Here is a 19,388-nt window from a genome sequence, read left to right on the forward strand (position 1 = left end):
AGTGGGTGACGCTTGAGCTCGAAGATCTCACGGACCAGGAGGCGTTGTCGGCGACCAGGATGGAGGATCGAGCTGTCCCACGAAGATAGAAGCTGTCGGCGTCGCTGGACCCAGGATTGGGCAACAAAGCCTTGGCAAATTCAAGCCCACGCGGTGGACCTAAAATGGCGTCTGGAGTGGACCAGGAGGGTCCGGGGTGCCTCTCTTGAAGAAGGAAGCAAGGGCCAGCCTGGAGCAACCAGACCAGCAGTCGTGAAGTCGTTGGGCGTCGTTCAGAAGGCCACAAGCCAGCCGGCTAGTAGCCAAACAACGCGGTGCACAGCAAACAGCAGAAGGGCCCCACGCAGATCGTGGAGATGCAGGGAGGCTGACCTTGGGTGCTGGAGCTGCGCAGGGTCGGGGCTTCTCGGACCCCAAAGCACTCACCAGTGGAGGACACGGTGGGCTTGCAGTAAAGATGTCGTGCAGTCTTGGCGATCGTCGGTCCCTCGAGGTCTCGTCGCACTCACGGTTCTCAGCTTGGCTGTAGAGGTGAGTAGAGGTCAGAGGTGCCAGGGAAGCCGGGTCTCGTCGAGCTGGGTCGTCGGATTCGTGATGAAGGACTTGCAGCAGACCGCAGTGTTCTTTAGGATGGTGCCCGCTTGATGCAGGGTGACTACTCCTTAGCCACAAGGGAGAATCTTGAAGAAGAAATCGTGAAGTCCTTTCGAAGAAAGTGGTATCTTGATTCCAAAGATGATCTAATTTGAACAGGGGGCCAGCTCCTATCTTTATACTGAAAAAGGGGGCTGACCCGGTGACTAGGTCCTGCCTATGGGTGGGACCAGGAGGGGGGTGGTTACACCCCTCTCCCCTGCCGGACTTCCCCAGGCCAGGGGCTGGTGTGCCCCTGACTGGCCTATGCGTAGTGAGCACCGGGGTGCCACTCAGCAGTCACCTTCCTGAAAAGCCCTGCCTACCCAGGATACACAAAACCATGTCTGGGACGGTGCTAGCACCGCCCCTGACAGGAAACCCTTTGTCCAGGCTCCCCTCGCTGGAAGGACTCCCAGCTGCAGGGGGTCAGACTCGTGTCTGTGGTGGCAGCATCCATTTTGTGGAGCTGAGGCTTCAGTTAACTTTAACCGGGGTTCACAGTTACATACATGTCGTGTCCCTCTAGAAGGGTGGAATGCTAACCCCGTCGCCAGAATTGGCGAGGGGTTAGTATTCCAATTCGTATGACACCTTACTCGACATGTTTTGATAAAGCAATACCAAAGATAGCATTTAACCGCGAGGATTATAATGCACTTAAGAGTATATGGTATGCGATATCATGGAACAGCTATTAGGACTTGATTCCGCAAGCTGCAGACAGGCTCAGCTCATGCCAGAGCACCATCTCACACGATTCCAAGCACTCTGCCTTCAGGATTGTCAAGGCCTGCCATAGGAGTGACTGATAGGAATCTGTGTGTCCATTTTAGGGTTAGGTATAGGTATACTACACCTACAGCAAAGGGTGATTACACGACTTTGCCCCAGCTGTCATGCAGCCAGTTGTGTCAAATTTAGGAGGCCAGCCAGGGGTGGCATAATACATGCTGCAGCCCCTGGCAGCCCTGGGTACACCTATGCCCTGAGTTACAGGGTCTGATAAGGTGGCCCAGTACCAATTGGAAATGTACCTAGGGTACATGGAATCCATTTTAAAGAGAGAGCAGTAGGCCTGGGGTCCTGATTGGCAGGGTCCCAGGTCGACTATGTCCAAAACCAGCTAAAACACAGGGCAAAAAGTTGGGGGCAACCATAGTCAGGATGTACCTTCCTACAGCTATGCCAAAGTGAGATTTCACCACAGGACAGTAAACCCTGGAGCGACTCTTAGTCCCTCTTCTAAGCACAAAAGAGAAGATTAGCTTTTTAAATGTTTTGGGGAGAAAGGTACAAGAGATTTATGAATTTCACGGTACTATACTCCAGTAAATGTTTCTGAGCTTACTGTTTAAAGTTGACATTGGATATCTCCTGACAGTGCCTGCATCTGTGTACAGAGCTGCAGTCACACCAACCATAAAGTTTCTAACACTATATGAAGAATACCTACATATTTATGACTGGGTTAACTGATTCACTTTTTAACTTCACTTTTCAACTTCTTACATCTGAATCCATAACCTCTGCAACATCCCTTCTTTGAAACTTGTGTAGTGAAAATATTGAATGCTATAGGGTATTGATGACACAGATCATCTTGAGCAACTGCACATCTGGAAGCTCCTGTGATGGGTTGTAAGATAGATCCTAAGAATATTCTTCCCATCCTGATCAGTAAAGTTTTTCACCAGCTCTGTAGCTGTACCAATGCTATAAGAGCTTTAGAAGAGAACGAACCTACCTCCTTGAGTGTGAGAACCAGGCAAATTGCTAGCTCCTGTCATTTGGGATTCACGTTCTTGCCTTATTGTGTTATTTTAAAAGAGGCATGGGTGCTGGTAGTAATTGTATGATATTGCCTCACTGCTTTAACCCAAAATTTGTGGACATAAGAGTGATAGATAACCTCCCTAGAAAGATGTTGGTTCCCCAAAATAAAAGACGTAGACAGGTATCTTGGGTGATGCTGTGCATTGAGGCCGTAAGGTAAATTACATTAAATCAAATTTTGATATATAACTAATTCTTCCTCTATGGACATAGTCTTTCACTGAGTAAAAATATTCCAGCAAAGTTGACAAGAAATGTTGAGAAAGTGTTTTCACATGGGCAGAGCATTGGCAAGAGGACCAACCCAGACATTTGGTAAGAGAAAACTGGAGGTAAAAAACAACAATTGATATGGTCATGGAACGCTTCCAGTGATTTTTCCACAGCCACAGAGATGGGCTTTCTTAATCATATTTTTGAACAATCTTGCAGCCTTGTTCCAGGATACTTAGGTGCTCAGCACTAGAGGCCCACAAATCAACTAGTTAGCCTCCATGGAATTATGCAAGCCTGGGTTGCTGCTAATTGCAATGACTGGAATAACAAGGAACTAATAAAGGCACATTGAACCTCGAAACAGAGATTACCCACACTCTGAATCTATGTGCCCCCAAAAATCAAATCTAAATCCATAAAAAGAACCACCTCTGCAAAATGGTATACACCAGAAATCAAAGCTCTAAAAAAAGTGCAAAACTAGGGAACATAATTCCAGAATGTCCAGACTGAATGCCGATAAACTATCCTACAAAACCGATCTCAAAATTTACAATCACGCCATAAAAAAAAGCAAAAAAGACACACTTTGCACAAAGAATAAACAAAAATGGCAACTCAACTAAAGAGCTATACAAAATCATAAAAGAACTATGCAAACCTACCTGCATGTCACAAATGCAGTACCCTTCAGCAGAGAACTGTGAAATGATTAGCAACTTTTTCACAGACAAAATAGAGAAAATCTATTCAACATTTAACCTAAATACCCCAGTGGTCCCCACTAACAGGGGAGAAACAGACCGTTCCTCCAATAATCACGCTAAACTGAATAGCTTTGCCCCGATTACTGAAGCAGAGGTTGCCAGAACCATGAATGAAATCAAATCAGGATCTCACCTTGACCCCTGCCCACACTTCGTCTTCAGGCAGATCATACCCTCCTTCACCCCAGCTATCGCACAGCTTTTCAACAAATCCCTAGAAACAGCATCCTAGTAAGCCATAGTAACTCCACTCCACTACTAAAACTAAAACTACTAGTAACTCCACTACTAAAAAAAGCAGGTGCGATAAACCCGGTCAAGTACAGACCTATCTCCCAACTTCCCTACCTCTCAAGTGTTGGTGAAGTTGATCAATAGGCAGCTGTCCAACTACCTGGAAGACAACAACTTATTTATCAAATGAGATTCACGGCCACCAACAGCACAGAGGCTACCTTGCTGGCCATCACGGACAATATTAGAACATCACTGGACCAGGACAAGGCTGTGGCCCTGATCCTGATAGACGTGTCGGCAGCGTTCGACACAGTCTTCCACCACCTCCTACTTGAGAATCTACATGAGAAAGGAATACATGGAAAGGCCCTTCAATGGCTCAGCTCTTTCCTGAGCAGCAGAACTCAAACTGTACAGCTAGGTGCTTTCTCATCCAAACCAAAAAAACTGAAATGCGGTGTCCCGCAGGGGGCCTCCCTCAGCCCTATGCTGTTCAAAGCCTATGTCCCACCCCTAGCACAAATTGGGACAGAATGGGGTTTTGGTGTGTGCTCCTACGCGGATGACACCCAACGAACCATCACCATTGGGGAGGGGCATGATGACACCAAAATGAAACTTAACAGCTGCCTCACCCAAATGGCTAACTTGATGGCAGTCTACTGCCTAAAACTAAACGCAGACAAATCCGAGATCCTGCTCCTTGGGGAAGCCAAACATATTTGGGACACATCCTGGTGGCCCTCCGCTCTGGGAGACGCCCCAGTACCCAAGCACTGTGCCAAAAACCTGGGTGTAACAATCGATAATAAACTATCCTTGCAGGCCCATAGACGAACTCTATGTGGAAAAAGCTTCGCCACCCTGAAATTTTTAAAAAGACTATTCCCATGAATTCCCCTGGAAAGCAGGATGACAGTCACACAGGCCATGCTGGTCAGCAGACTGGACTATGACAATGCACTTTTCGTTTGCATGCCGGACAACCTCTTCAAACGACTACTGGTGGTGCAGAATGCTGCAGCCGAACTAGTGTGCAACAAAGACAAATACACCACATGACACTCCATGACACAGGCCCCGTGATCCTCCAGAACAAATTATTTTTCTACACTCGTACCAGATCGCTAAGATCGCAACACCTCTCACTTGCCGAAACGAAAGGATAAATAAGTCCAGAATGGGAGACCGCACCTTCTCGCATCTCGCAGTACGCCACTGGAACGAGCTTCCAGTTGAACTCAGGCTGACCAAAGATTACAACATTTTTAGGAGAAAACTCAAAACATACCTATTTCCCAAAGACTGATATCTGATCCACCAATCTCGCGGACCCTACCCATCACTGTAATCCTTAGCGCCGTGATATCCCCAGGGATGAACATATGGGAATCGGTCTTTCCCACATTTCTTTCGGGTGAAATACCCCATACATATTCCTGCAAAATCTGAAATTCTGATGGGGCCATAACTTTATGGCCCTATCCGAATTCTAAGGCTTTGCATAGTGAGAGCATTTATTTTCGTCCCTAAATTTCTGAAAAATCATGTATCAATCTTTTTTCTTTATCCTTCGCCTCAAAAAGAAGTTAATAAATAAGGTTGTAGTTATGCTATGTGTCAAGTAATTCCTGTTCTTTGTTCCTATTTTTTCAGGGAAATATGGGGATTGGCTATCAAGGACAGAAAGGAGAAAAGGTAAGATTTGTGAAACAAATGCTAGCGTCGAATGAATGAATATTTCTTTGGTGAAAAGGTACTTGCATAATATAATGTTGGTGAACTGCAGGATCTAACAAGTCACACACCGCACAGCCTTCAATTGAACAACGTTTTCTGATTGTACCTAAATTATCTCTATACAGTAGTGAGTTATTAAATGCCTTTCATTGATGGTCTCTAAAACATGAAACTATTGTTTTCAAATTAACAGTTGAAACCAATGTTGATATTTAACAAGTAAGGTCTTATGTTATCTGCTCTATATAGACCTACTTTGTAAATACCTTGGTTTGTGATCAGATCGGTTGAACCTTGCAGAGTGCTATATTTCAGAGCCTGCTGTCGCTGGGAATACGTTTAAGATCCGGCCACATTTTCCACATAATCATTTTAGCACTTATGAGCAGAAATTGAGACCCTTACTACAAATCCCTTGTAAATCCCTGCTCAGATGATGTCAAGAGTTACCATCTGAATCAGGATTACGGGTGATATAGGAAAGCTGAAATCCTAATTCAACAGTTTGCATCTTTCAGGGGAAAACCTGGTGAGATAGGAGTAGGAAAAGGTCCCAGAATTAGGGCAAATTGTGAGATCAGAGGCCAAAGTCCCAATACAACGGTTATTTCCCATTTTCATGTGTCAAAACATACAACTGGTTGGTATTACTGCAACCTAGGATCACCCCACATTATTGAAGGTGTCAGATGTGGTATTACTGTGTTTTTCCTTTTGTATTATTAATAATCGCAAAATAGACTTATTTACTGTGCAGTGTAATGAAGTGTAAACATGCCTAAATATGGCTGTTTAGAAGTGTGGGACGGAGTTACTAGAATAAGGAAATGAGAAATTATACATATAAAAATAAGAAGAATGCAGGTGCAAAATGATATTTAGAGATATCAACTGGAAGGCATCACTCAAGGGAAAGTGTACAAGTGAGAAGAAGGAACAATAGAAGATTCCTGAGATTACCTCAGAAGTTAAAAGAGGAATAGGAAATGAGAGACCCCTCTAAAAGGCTATAAGTGTATTAAAGAGGGCAAACCATGGTCACATGACAGAAAGGATAGAAAATAATGCCAAAAGGAGATTTAATCAAGGTAAAGAGATAGTAAACAAGGCTGAAGATAGCAAGATGATTGGGTGTAAATGTAATTTCATGGCTATGGTTCCACTTATGTTTTGGTCACAGATTCATGAATCCTGAGGAAGACTTTGAGGCCACCCCGAGGTGGAGGGACCATCTGCAGGGGTAGCGGCGGTCCCTCCATAGCAATTAGGATGTGACCGCCACCCTGGCGGTCACATCCCGTATCTTTAACCTTGCGGCGGGTGCTGCTTGAAGCAGCACCCGCCGCAAGGTTAAAAATGCATGCTTTGCATTTACATGCACAAAGCGGCAGGCACTGCGCGGTGCCTGCCGCTTTGTGCATGAAAATGAAGGGGGGTACCATAGGTACCCCCCATGTGCACCCCCCAACCCCGACACCCTGGGTGCCCGCAAGGGCCCCCCAGAAGCAAATCTCAACATGCTTTTCCACGGCGGAAAATCCGCCGCGGAAAAGCATGTTTGCACACAGATCGTAATTTGGCTGGAATTGCGGTCAACATCCTGCGGATCTTCGGCGGACGGACCTGCCGTCCGCCGCTGATCCCACCGCCATCATTATCTGGCGGGGGTGTTTTCAGGGTCCGCGGCGGTGAATCCGCATCCTCGGGGACGGCTGTGGCTTCCACCGGCCCGGAGGATGCGGATTCACCACAATCATAATCGACCCCTTTGTGCGGACACAAAGAAGACCCATGTCTACCCGATGGCCAAGTTTTGAGTTATGGTTTACTGCCTAATAATACTCAAATTCATTTTCTAAATCTAATTCAGTATACATTTTCTTATTCAACATTGGTGAAAAGTGTCTGGTGTGTATGAAAAACCTGCAGGAATTGATGCTGAACACTGAGTACCACAAATATTCCCCATTTCTCATGGAAAGGATTGTAATAAGGCAATATTGCAGCTTGAAAAGACTGTACTGGTAATTCGAGGTGCAGTGTTACTGATGTGGTGGTCCTGCTTTAGTTGTAATCTGCTCCTTTTGTGTATTTAAAAGTTGATGGTTAACTGCATCCTGATCTCGAGTGTGGGTGGCTCTACAATATTGAGTGAGTGTTGTGTAAATGCATCATATATGTTAGTTGACTTGTGTGCTCACAAACTGATCAAAATCCTACTTTTATAATATTAAGGGGGCTCCTCTCTTCCTTACCTTTACTGCTAAAACATTGTCTGTGTGGGGAGCAGGCAGGTCTTCCCTCTGGGTATGTGAATGTAGACGGAACTGTTCTTCAGAGTGCAAATCAGGTCCTTGACAAATCAATTATGGAATATGTTTTCTACTAGGCACCCTTGGCACGATCAGGCCTGACATTAATGTTCAATCTGAACTGTAGATTCATGCATGTTCTTGCTTTGGTTCCACACAGGGAGATGTTGGATTTCCAGGTGAGAGAGGTGCAGAATCTCCTGGACCATTGGAGTTTGAAGGATTTCCAAAAGGACACAGAGGCGAGCAGGTTAGTTGTCTTCCTGGTACCATACAGGTTGTTTGACAGCCATGTTTTAAATGGTGTTATGTTAGACAAGCAGAGGGTCACCTAAAGATGCGTGCTTGTCTTCGCACTTCTCAAAAGTCACGTGTCCTGTGAAATTGATATCTATTAGAATGCTTCCTTGCAAATAACATTACAATTGGATGGATCTTTCTTTTATACGGAATCTAAATTGGCAATACTTGATAAAATAATAACAATACAGAAAATATCTAATACATTCACGTGCTTGTTTTCCAAATGTTGAAGCTTCCCTTTATATCATTGCCAGCCTTAATTAGCCTATTTACAAGCTTCTTTCAAAAGAGAAGGAAAGTAGCAGAAGTGTGTCCAAATGTTTGTGGACATAGTAATTTACTAGTCTAATGCCTGGCTTGGAATATTTTGGGGATGTGTATTTTTTGGTGTCTTTGCCACAGTCTCTGCAATCAAGGCGAGTAAAATTAAAGATACCCTAGGGTAGTTTCAACATTCAAAACATTAGCAACATGTATAACAATATATGTTTTTCTGTTAAGTACCAGTATCTGCCCTCTTACACTCAACTTTTCAAATGCCAGTGTAGGATGATACTGCATGTGCTTGATGGCGTGGATAGCTTTTCTTTGCTTTGGCTCCTAGTTTATAATTTTCACAGATTTTGAATTAGCTCTTTAAATTTTGTGATGCATAAAACACAAGTGAAGATTAACTTGTTTTTAAGGTATTATTAGTCTGTTCCTTGTGCACACCTACTGGCTCGCCCAAGGGCCTGTCTTTTAATACTTGGCTTTGTGCGCTGGGCCAGCGATGAGTGATTGGAAAATCTGTGTTGTTGTCAGGTAATCTCACCAATTTGAAGAAGGGCGATAAGCCAAGTGCCCAAGTACAGCCCTTTATGTGAGCACATAAGCTGACTTTCTCCGTACTGTGTATCGCTTCTCTTGAAATGTTTGTTTGCATGCATTGTTGCACATGCTCCAAATTGTCTGTACGTGTTTGCTCAATACTTTTTGTTCCTGTGTCTGCTCTCTAGTGTGTATTTATGTTTCTGGTTATCCAGTGTCTGCAGATGCAGGACTCCGGACACTCACTCTCCTTTTACAAACATTGGCAAAGCATAGGTCTTGATTTGACTCCCAGCCTTTGACTTTGTCAGTACTTGTTTATTTTTGTCAATGTTTTTGCAAACCATTATTTTTGGGGAGCTGTGGAGCTCTCATCAATCTAAAAAAAAAATGGCTAAAAACGAAAATATTTTTTGGGTCTCAAAAATACACATTGCCATAATAATTAATTCATGGAAGGGAACTACTTTGTGTGTTGATGTGCTCCTAGTGAAAAGGAAGAATGCCATCATTCACAGTAAAGTGAGCCTGTAGTTGAAGTAGGCGGAACTATTGCGCTAGTCTACATGCTGCATTTCTGCAGAAGAAAGATATGATTGACACAATAACAGACAAATGGAAGAAGAGGGCTGGTAAAAGCCCCAGTATGCAAGTATATTATATATATAGTTTTAGCAAGATCAATAGGTCTTGGCTAATGCCAAACCGAAACAAAGTGATCATTCAAACTTAGTACTTGGGATCTGCACAGTTGTGCAAGGATGTACTTACTTTGTTCACACTGCATCGCCACACACCAGATTCTTGTTGTTTTGCCAGTGAAGGATGTGCAAAAACCATGTTGGCTCCTCTGTTTGCCAACAGTTCGAGCTACTGCAAGGCTTTAGGGGCCAGATGTACGACCATTTGCTTTTGCTACTTGCAAATTGCAAAAAATTGCGAGTCACAAAAGTAAATGTAAAACAATGTCAGAGACACTGTTAGCGATTCCCAATGGGGTCGCAAAATGCGAGCCTCATGAATATTAATGAGCCACTCGCAATTCGTGACCCCATTGGGAATGGCTGGCCCTCCCAGGGACGGTGGCCTGCTGGGCTCAGCAGACCACCATGTTTGGGACTGCTCTTAAATAAATCAGTTTAAAAAAAAAAATGCTGCCCATTTTCCGAAAAGGAAAACGGATGCATAAAAAAAACGCAAAAAACAATGAAACTTTTTTGTTACATTTTTTAAGAGCAGACAGTGGTCACTGGGACCACTGCCTGCCCTTAAAAAATATTTTCCCGTTTGCGAATGCTTTTCCACGTACTTCAAGAAGGTGGTAAATAACTGTTTTGCGACCGCAATTGCGGGCGCAATACAGTCATTCTTAGGGCTCAGACTCGCTATTAGGAAGGCACGTCCTTGAAACGTCCCTTCCTAATAGCGTGTCACAAATAAATTGCGACTTGTTAATTAGGGTTTGTACGTGGCCCTTAGGTATTTTTGCATGTGTAAACGGGTCGCATACCTTTTTGCGCATGCAGAAATACGTCGTACATCTGGCCCTAGTTCTGGTCTGACGGTTGTACTGAGATGTGTTTTTTAGTGCAGGTTGTTCCCTCTGTAGGAGGAAGCTGATTGTGTCTCTAAGTCTTAGCTGCCGTTTTGCAGTTGGTTAAAGCTTGACCTAGATTTCTGGCTTGCTAAAATTAGCTACTTACACTAAGTATATTCTAAGTCAATGCTAATACAATTATGGGGCAGATGTATCAAGCCTTTTGCGACTCGCAAAGGCCGAAATCCGCAGAATTTCTGCCTTTGCGAATCGCAAAAGGTCTTTTTGCATGTTTTGGCATGCATCAAAAATTCGCAAAATAAGAAATAGCAAAATTTTTCGATTCCTTATTTTGCCATAGCATTTAAGGAATCACAGTTTTGCGAATCCTTAAATGCCATGTATGTAGCATTTTTTAATTGCGACTTTTGTTTAAGAATTCGCAAATTCCCACCAAGTTGTAGTTGATGGTAATTTGCGAAGTCTTTGAAAAATGCACAATTTAGCATTTTTTTTTTTTTAATTTTTGGTAAACCTTTATTGTTGCATTAATCAGGTACAGGTATGGGCCTACAACCCACATGGCTGGCCGCTAGTACGGTGAAGTCAACTCAATAAAGCATCTCGTGAAGAACAGTAATCCGCCACCCGCAGGCCCCGCGTCAAAGCTAGGTAACATTAGCACTAGGCATAACACATGTGTATCAGGATTAAGGAAGGTTTCTTTTAAAAGATATAAGGGAAAACAGGATCCGGTTCAGTATAATCAATCAGTGAGAAAGTAAGGAATCGCAATATTACAGGATATTAACAAATAGGATCACTTATAGTTGAAATTTTGGGCGCCGGTGCACATTAAACAGGATAATCAAAAAGAAACAATACACGTAGCATCATTAAAACTGTCCTCCGGCATGCCTATGAACATCGTAGAAGCACCCTCCCCAGTTGAATAAGCTAACAGGAAGTATGGAAATACCCTACCCAGATCCCGGAAAAAAAGGAGAAAAGAAGGAGAAAAAAGGGCCATAGAAACAATAGAAGGACAAAACTAAAAAAGCCCATCCCCCAACCCCCCACCCTGCACTCCTGTAGATGGCTACGGCCTACCCCCCCTAGCAGTGTGCCTGTCGCCCTGTAAAAACCCACTAAAAGAACTAATCCATAAGAAATGAAAAGAAATAGATACTAGTAAAGCGGAGGACGACCTCCAGGCCAGCCCCCGGCCCTTCCCCGCCCCGCGCTAAACCCTCAGTACAGTAAACAATGCGAAATCGAATACAACCAGTTCACAGAAGGGAATGAGATACTTTGTTCGCCCGCAAAGCTACATAGTCACAGAACGTTTCCGAGTCTCTCTTCCTCCAGCAGCCCGTTAGCAGTCCCGGTACAATGACACCATCCCTAACCTTGGCCCACCCTATCGAGCTCACCCACACACAGCAGCCAGTCAGCCTCAAAGAAGATCGTGTCGGAGGGCTCAGGCACTCCGAGTGGCAAGAACAGTCGGCCATTTAAAAGAGAGTCACTGCGGGGATCAATCCACCCCAATATGTGCACCAAGGAACGCGATAGGACTGAGTATGGGGCCCTTAGCAAGTGGGGAAGAATCACTGTCCCATTCCGCTGTCGGAGCCGTGCCAGCTCGTTTAGGGGCGCTGCGTGATCCGCCGGCTCCTCCGGCGGTACAAGTCCAATGTCTCCCGCTTCGTGCGAACCTTTCGTTGGCCGGCCAGGAGTTATAGCAGTCGGGTCCCTCAGAGCCTCGCTTGTTGACGGGGTATCAGAAGCACATCCCACTGATGCGAGATCGGGCAGGGTTCCATTCATCCAAGGTCCGACTGGCGACTCCTTCCTGAGGGTGGCAGTAATGGCGTCCAGCTTGTCCCCTAGGTCCCGTGCGTCACAATCCAGGGCACTGCGGAGGGCGCCAAGGGCCATAACAAGATCACCAAGCATCATCCCATCACGATGCATCCCAATTCCAGCGTATCTCCCTGACGCAGGGTATCGCTGTCCAGAGCTGCGGCTCGGTCTGCACCCAGGTCCGTGTAGGATCGGGAGCGGGTTCCAAACAAGGGAGAGGGAGATTGCATGGCGCCACGTAGGAGACTGTAAGGTCGGGTACAGCAGTCGGAACCACCGACACCCCCAGGTGTACCTCGCCGTTAACAAAGGAAGCCCCCGTACACCATTCGGGAGACTCCCGCAGTCGTCGGGAGAGGCAGGCTCGACGTCCGATTATCTCACCGGCAAACAGTCCGGTTCCGAAAGCTGCAGTCGAAAGGCGATGGTCTAGACCCTCTCAGCGGCATTACTAGCGAGGATGAGTCGCTGCCGATGGAGCAAGGCAAGTCATTCTCCCACTCCAGGTGATCGATCTGGCCTCGCAGCTGGTGGCCGCCATTGTGCATAGGAATGAATGGGAAATTATTCCTTATTTGCGAATTCGCAAAATGCGAATTCGCAAATAAGGAAGATTAAGGAATCACAAAAAAATAGCGATTTTTTTTCATACATTCCATTTTGCGAATTCTAAATAGCGATTCCTTAAAAATCGCTATTTAGGATTCGCAAAATGGAATCTTGATACATCCGCCCACTTGTCTCCTATATGTTTCAAACTGTACAAGAATCTCAATCTGAAAGCAACTCCTACTTTCTTGCAAGCAAGTGCCTTGATCAAGAAAGACAATACAATAACAGGTGATTTAATGACACCACGGGTTGATGTACGTTTTTCAGTTAATCCAGTTTTAAAAGCCAGAAAAAAAGAACCACCTAAATTAGGACCCAGGATGTCAAATAATTCCTTACGTTGCATTGTATTTAAATTATCACACTTAGCCACGAAGCTTCAGAAATATATATAAAATTGGCTTATTACGTCCCTTCTTGTGCTCCAAGTGTCCAGGTTGGGGCACTTTAACAGGTCACATTGTCTGCTGTCCCTTCCATTTTTTCCCAGGTGTGAAAAACAGAATTTATGGCTACTCTGCCTTGCACCATGATTAAAAAAATGTTTTTCATTGAAGCCATAATCTCCCAAAATGTAAAGTTTGAACGTATTTGCATTTCCTTTCAAAGCTGGGACCACTTTATAGAATGTTATGGCACACTTTCTAAAAGTTTAATTGAAGTCCTACTTAATTTACTGACTTGGAGTCTGTATGGAATGGTAGAGCTGATTGGGCAGTTGTTCATGGGATCTTTGACAGTGGTTTTCCTTCCATATTTAAACAGGAGATTAATACCAAAGGTGGATAAACTCCTTAGGCAAAGGAGCAAACACTGTGCGCAGCTCAGCTTCAGACAAAGGCTTTTTGCTAGCAGAGAGAACACTGCTGCATCATTAGAAGAGGGATGCTGTTTTCTACACCAATTTGTTCGACATCTATTGTTTCATCATTCTGGTCCCACAAACTCAATTGTTCAAGTTACAGAGAATCTTGAAATCCACTATAAATCCTGTGAGCGCATTAGATTTGCACCGGATATTCCTCCTAGATTTCTCTTAGCTTCCTCCAACACACCAGGAACGGACTTTGAAAGACTTTTGTAAGGCCCATTATTGGATAAGGTCAGTTTCTTGTGCAAACCTTTGATCAAATCTGTGCTTCAAACAGTCTGTCTTGATCTGAAAGTAAATAGTGTTGTGGAACTTTTGCATCCTCTTTCTTCTACTCCTTCTGGGTTCTGTGCTGAAATGGATTGCTCTACCTGTGACTCAGACCAGGGGCCCTCAAGGCTCTATAAAGAGACATCCAGAATTGTGGCTCCAGTGGTAGAGGAGTGCCTGGTTATTTTGGGTGAAAACTGATGTACACTCAGGAATGGATCCAAAGAGGTTCCTCCGTCTGTTCTTAAGGGACTACAGCTCACAAGTACATTAGGAAGATGACACAAATACAGGATAGCTGCTTCTGTCAGAGGGAATGCCCCAAGGATGGTTTCACTGGATCAGAAGTGGATGGGTTAAAGTAGCATGGGACCAGAGAGAGGAGAAATATGAACCAAGGGCACCCTCCTAACTGAAAGGAGAATGAAGCACACACTGTAATAAGTAAAAGGCTAGTTACATAAATGGTTAAGAGCAGAAAGGTAGGAGAAGTTATGGGCAACCTTTGTACTGAGTAAATTGCTCTGGCACTTCTGGGCTATAGCTATGCCCTTTTATAGGCCTTCCCTGATGATTATTATTTTTTGGGGCACGGTAGCTTTGAGTGTGTGTTTGTGTGGGAGAGGGGGCAGCCAGCGCCTATCCAATATCCAAGCATTCTATACTGTGAAAGCAGACATGGCATCCACGGCTTACAGCTGCCTGCATGGTATTGTCTTATGTGGGATCCTCTTGCTCTGTACCCCTGTGCGGGGTTGCCAGCACTGATACTTTTTCCTGCCATTGGGTCTGGAAGCAAAATCTAGAGCTCAAAGATTAAGGAGGATTCAGGAAATTGTCGACAGATCAGGGAAAATAACTGCTGGAAAAAACTAGAACAAGGACAGAACCATAGATGGATGATGGATAACCATCTGGCATCACTGAAAGAAATAGATGCGTCATGCGGTGAAGCAACTGTGAGGCAGAAGAATGTGCATCTAGGATGCTGGAATTATCAAGGGAAATGAAGAGCACTGTCTTTAACCCCTTCGATGCTCATGACGAGCTCAGCTCGTCATGAGGCACGGTTGAGCTGTGCTGATGATGAGCTGAGCTCGTCATGAACAATGGTAAATCTGGGAAGGCAGCACCGGGGGGGGAAAACCTCTAGCAGCCAAGGTGTTAAGTTCTGCCCGAAATGCCACTGTACGTTTGCACAGAAAGACATTCACAAGGTTTGCAACCTGTGTCTGCTGAGCGATCACACCGTTGAAGATCGGCAGACGTTTGCAAAGTTCCATTCAAAGACTCAGGACCAGGGAAAAACAGAGGTGAGTGAATTACTCCACAACACAAACAAAGCAAAAATAACAGGGACCTCAGCATGTCCAATGAAGAGGAAGAAAATGTTAAGGAAACCAAAGTATCTCAAGGAGAAGGGTCCGACGTAGAGAAAGGAATAGTTAAACCAGAAAAAGAAGAGTTGCCATAGAAGACATTGATAGAGGGAGACCACAAGAGATGTGTGTAGGTAACACCTCTGAAGCATAGTGCACCTGAGCCAAAGGATTTGAACTCGAGGGCATCAAAATTACCCTCAGCGCCAAAACCTTCAACCAGCGAAAGGAGGTCAAAAATAAAAAAAACTCCATGGGTCCCTACACAAGGATCCCATATGAGGACTTCCTTCATACACAGGATTGACGCCGAGAGGCGATCGAGAATATGAGAGGAAGAAGTAGTTGATACAAGACCCACCAACTCTGGGAAGAATGACAACATGCATCCTCAATGCCAAATAAAGAGCACTCAAGGTTGAACAAAAAAACAACTTGAAGGCCAAAATACCAGGGGTACGCCAGAAAAAGATGGATTTTGACGAATACGTGAAAGGATTTTGAATCCCTTGGGAGAACCATCAAGGACAAGAGGCACGAAGGGGAGCAAGTTGAACTATCACCACTGTCGAGGAAAAGAACAAAGTCTTCTTTGAGGAGGAGATGTATGAGCAGATTTTTCAAGGACCCCGAGACCACCAATGAAAAATGGCAAAACCTTGACACTGGTTCACCCGAGAAGAGCATTTAATCCTACCCTTTGAGGCATTTACCTCCTGATGACATTGTAATGTAGAACACTTAGGTAAAACGAGCTGCAGTCAAGAATTGGATGCAGCTAGAGGAAGAACAGTCATAAGTTTGTTTTCTTCCTGAAACTCTCTTGCAATTGCAAAAAAAGTTTCAATACCTTCCTATGCTCCTGAGCGTCCTAGACCAAGGTAGGGAGGCATTTAGGGAACAAGCATCATGTAAAGCTGTAACTGAAAGGATGGAAAAAATACAAACACTTCTCAAAAGCCCCCTTATACATAAAGGCAATGCAGTGGAAGACTCAATAATAGAGGCCAATGCCATAAAAAAGCCAATTTTTCAACATCAATAGGCCCTCTACCATAAAAAGAAAGCAAAATAGCGGGGATGGTGGGACACAAGGTAGAGAGAGCAGCTGCAACACAATGAAAAGTAGGTAGCTCCAATGCGCGCCTCAATTGATATGGCCATGAACAGTGGGAGGAAACTGGGGAGTTGAGTAAGCCCCCCCTTGAAATGAGTTTGTGCTCGCATATACGCTCTGTGTACCTGCACTACCCTTAGGAGATACATTTGGTTACAAGTCTCAGGGTTTTAGAACAAGGTCCGGCAACATAATAATAATACCCCAAAGGCCATGGGCGCCCTACAGTTACATGGCAACAGGAGAAGGGGGACTACTCCAGTGAGAAGGCTGTCAGTAAGAGGAGGTTTTCAAATCACTACTCCTCCACAGACATTATTCCAACATACCAATGTATCACAATCAGCAGCCCTACAGTGGCAGTTCCCCTCAACACCTTGTTAGACCTTTTGAGGCAGGTTCAGATGAAGAAGCCGGCCCAGCACCCCGCCACATCCCTGCAGTGAGCGGCAGAATAAGAGGTTTCCTCAAGGAATGGAGGTCAACCACCTCCGACAATTGGATACTTAACATTATCCAACACAGTTACTATATTGAACTCTTAAAAAAACACCAAGTGTAAGGCCAAAAGAAACTCTTGCCGACAAAGAGCAAAGCCACTTACAACAGGAGGTGGTGGAACTCCTTCAAAAACAAGTGATCGAAAAAGTACCTAGGGAAGATAATCTTTTCGGTATAGTTCCTGTTACCAATACCGGACCATACACTGAGACTGATTATGGATCTCTAATTGTTAAACAAAAGTTTTTTTTCCCCAATGTTTAGTACAAGATTTTCAAAAATAGTAATAGCAAGTAGAAAACGTCAGACAGAATGACATTCGGTACAGCACCGTTCACCAAGTCCTGCTCAAACATATGCCCCGCCAAATCCTTCCCCTACTCTCTATTGGGTTCCCAGCAGATTACTCAGGGACCCATGGTCAACGGGCCTGCTGATCTTGTGCGCTTGTAATCAGGCCAGTATCTAACCCTTCCTCTGCGACAGGAGCCATCTTTTTTGTAATATTCCAGCCCACTCAAGACAGTCCTCCTCTACCTTACATCCCATGTAACCATATACCTTAAGGGACGCTTATCTTCATGTGCCAATAAACAATGAGCACAAAAGATTCTTTCAATTCAGCATGAACCAGGTCTACTTTCAATTGAAACTACTTCCTTTTGGTATAAAGTCAGCACCCACAGCGTTCTCAAAATGTTTACCTATACTGCTGACTAATAAGGGGGAGCTCATTCTCACAATGCCACAGGAATATCAAAGCAGTCATACATACACTGCACAAACTAGGGTTCTCAATGAAGTTGGAACACCCTTCCCAATACTTAAGAAGAATAAGACCTTTCTAGGATCATGCCTTCTTACCCCACAACCAAGAGAAATATGACACTGAGAGAGAAAACTCACTTTTACCAGACGGAGCTAATTTCTGCCAGTAAGGACAGTTAGGAACCAAATGGCCATGTTGGCCTCATGCATAGCATTAATTCCACATCACAAACTTCATATAAGATCAATTCAAGAATGCATACCAAACCAGTGGTCACAGGCTAGCAGGAGTTGGGAGGATCTAGTGGTTGTTACTTTAAAGGTACAGAAAGAAATGGCATGGTGGAACCTGAACAATATAACAATAGGGAGGCCTTTTGTACAACCACCTCCGTCAGTGACCATCACTATAGATGCATCCCACACAGGATGGGGAGCACACAGGGGGAATTTGAGCATCAGGGGCCTCTAAAATACAAGGAAAGCAGTACAGAAAGTAAATGTTGTTTCTGAAGATAGTTATTGTGGCACTAAGTGCTTTCTAGGCACAAATAAAAGGAAAGAAATTGCAAATCTAATCATACGTTCTGTCAAAGCTAGCCCAAAGCTCTTGGAAAATGGCCATTCAGAGGCATCCAGCCCTAACAGCAAACAGACACTGTAGACAAACAACAATCATGCATGAATGGAAAGTAAAACAACAAGTATTGAAATTCATTTTTCAAAAATGGGGTACACCAGAGTTAGACTTGTCTGCAGTCTCCGAAAACACAAGACGCCAAAACTTTGCAGCCAGGTACCGATACCACCGTTCCCAAGGGAATGCTCTATAGATAGACTGGTCAGGAATCTTTCCATGCATTTTTTACCCAATACCACTGATATCGCTGATGATATACAGTGCAGCCTCTCATGCCACTAATAATAATAACACCACAATGTGCAACACAAATATAGGTCTCTGACCTGATGGAGATTTTGCATGGAAAGCGAATAAAGCTACGGCGATCACCGGACTGACTATCAATGCAAATAGGGCAGGCCAGTCACCCGAAACCAACCAATCTAAGTCGAACAACTGATGTATGAACCCTTCAAACTGCTGCATAAAGCAGGACAACAAATGATAACCCTGCTAACAGCATTCCTAACAGCAATAACATCACTATGCAGGGTATGAAAACTATAAATGCTTACACACAGGAACCCTACATGGATATCTACAGAATCAGAATGCTAAATAACCCACATTTCCTGCCTAAGATCATGCCACAATCCATGTGAACCAAACCATCCAGCTGCCGGGGTTTTTCCAGCAGCCAAAGACACAGGCTGAAGAGCGCTTCAAATTCTAGGCACTTGCAGGACAGTCATGTACTAAGTGGACTAGACTATTTCCTTAGCACCAGCATGCCAGGGCTCACCAAACGGACACAAGGAACTATTGCATGATGGACAGTCCGTTCCTTCCAGACGTGTTACAGGAGAGCAGGAATACTGCTAGTAGATAAAGATAGAACCCACTCCACAAAGGCAATCCTTGCATTCTTAGTGAACATTTTAAATAATGATGTGTGCATAGCAGCCACTTGGTCGTCAATATGCACTGTACA

At 44.4% G+C, this 19,388-nt stretch overlaps 1 protein-coding gene across 2 annotated transcripts in view; it reads left to right on the forward strand.

Annotated features, from left to right (window-relative positions):
• The window catches only part of COL4A6 (collagen type IV alpha 6 chain), a 759,488-nt gene that overhangs the window by 429,786 nt on the left and 310,314 nt on the right, over window positions 1-19,388 (forward strand). For both annotated transcript variants that reach the window (XM_086918466.1, XM_086918467.1), the window contains exons 12-13: window positions 5,346-5,387; window positions 7,902-7,991. In XM_086918466.1, the coding sequence (XP_086774592.1) occupies window positions 5,346-5,387; window positions 7,902-7,991 (132 nt within the window). The remainder of the gene's footprint in view (window positions 1-5,345; window positions 5,388-7,901; window positions 7,992-19,388) is intronic.

This window comes from Lissotriton vulgaris, chromosome 4_1, assembly GCF_964263255.1.
Source record: "Lissotriton vulgaris chromosome 4_1, aLisVul1.2, whole genome shotgun sequence".
Classification (NCBI taxonomy): domain Eukaryota; kingdom Metazoa; phylum Chordata; class Amphibia; order Caudata; family Salamandridae; genus Lissotriton; species Lissotriton vulgaris.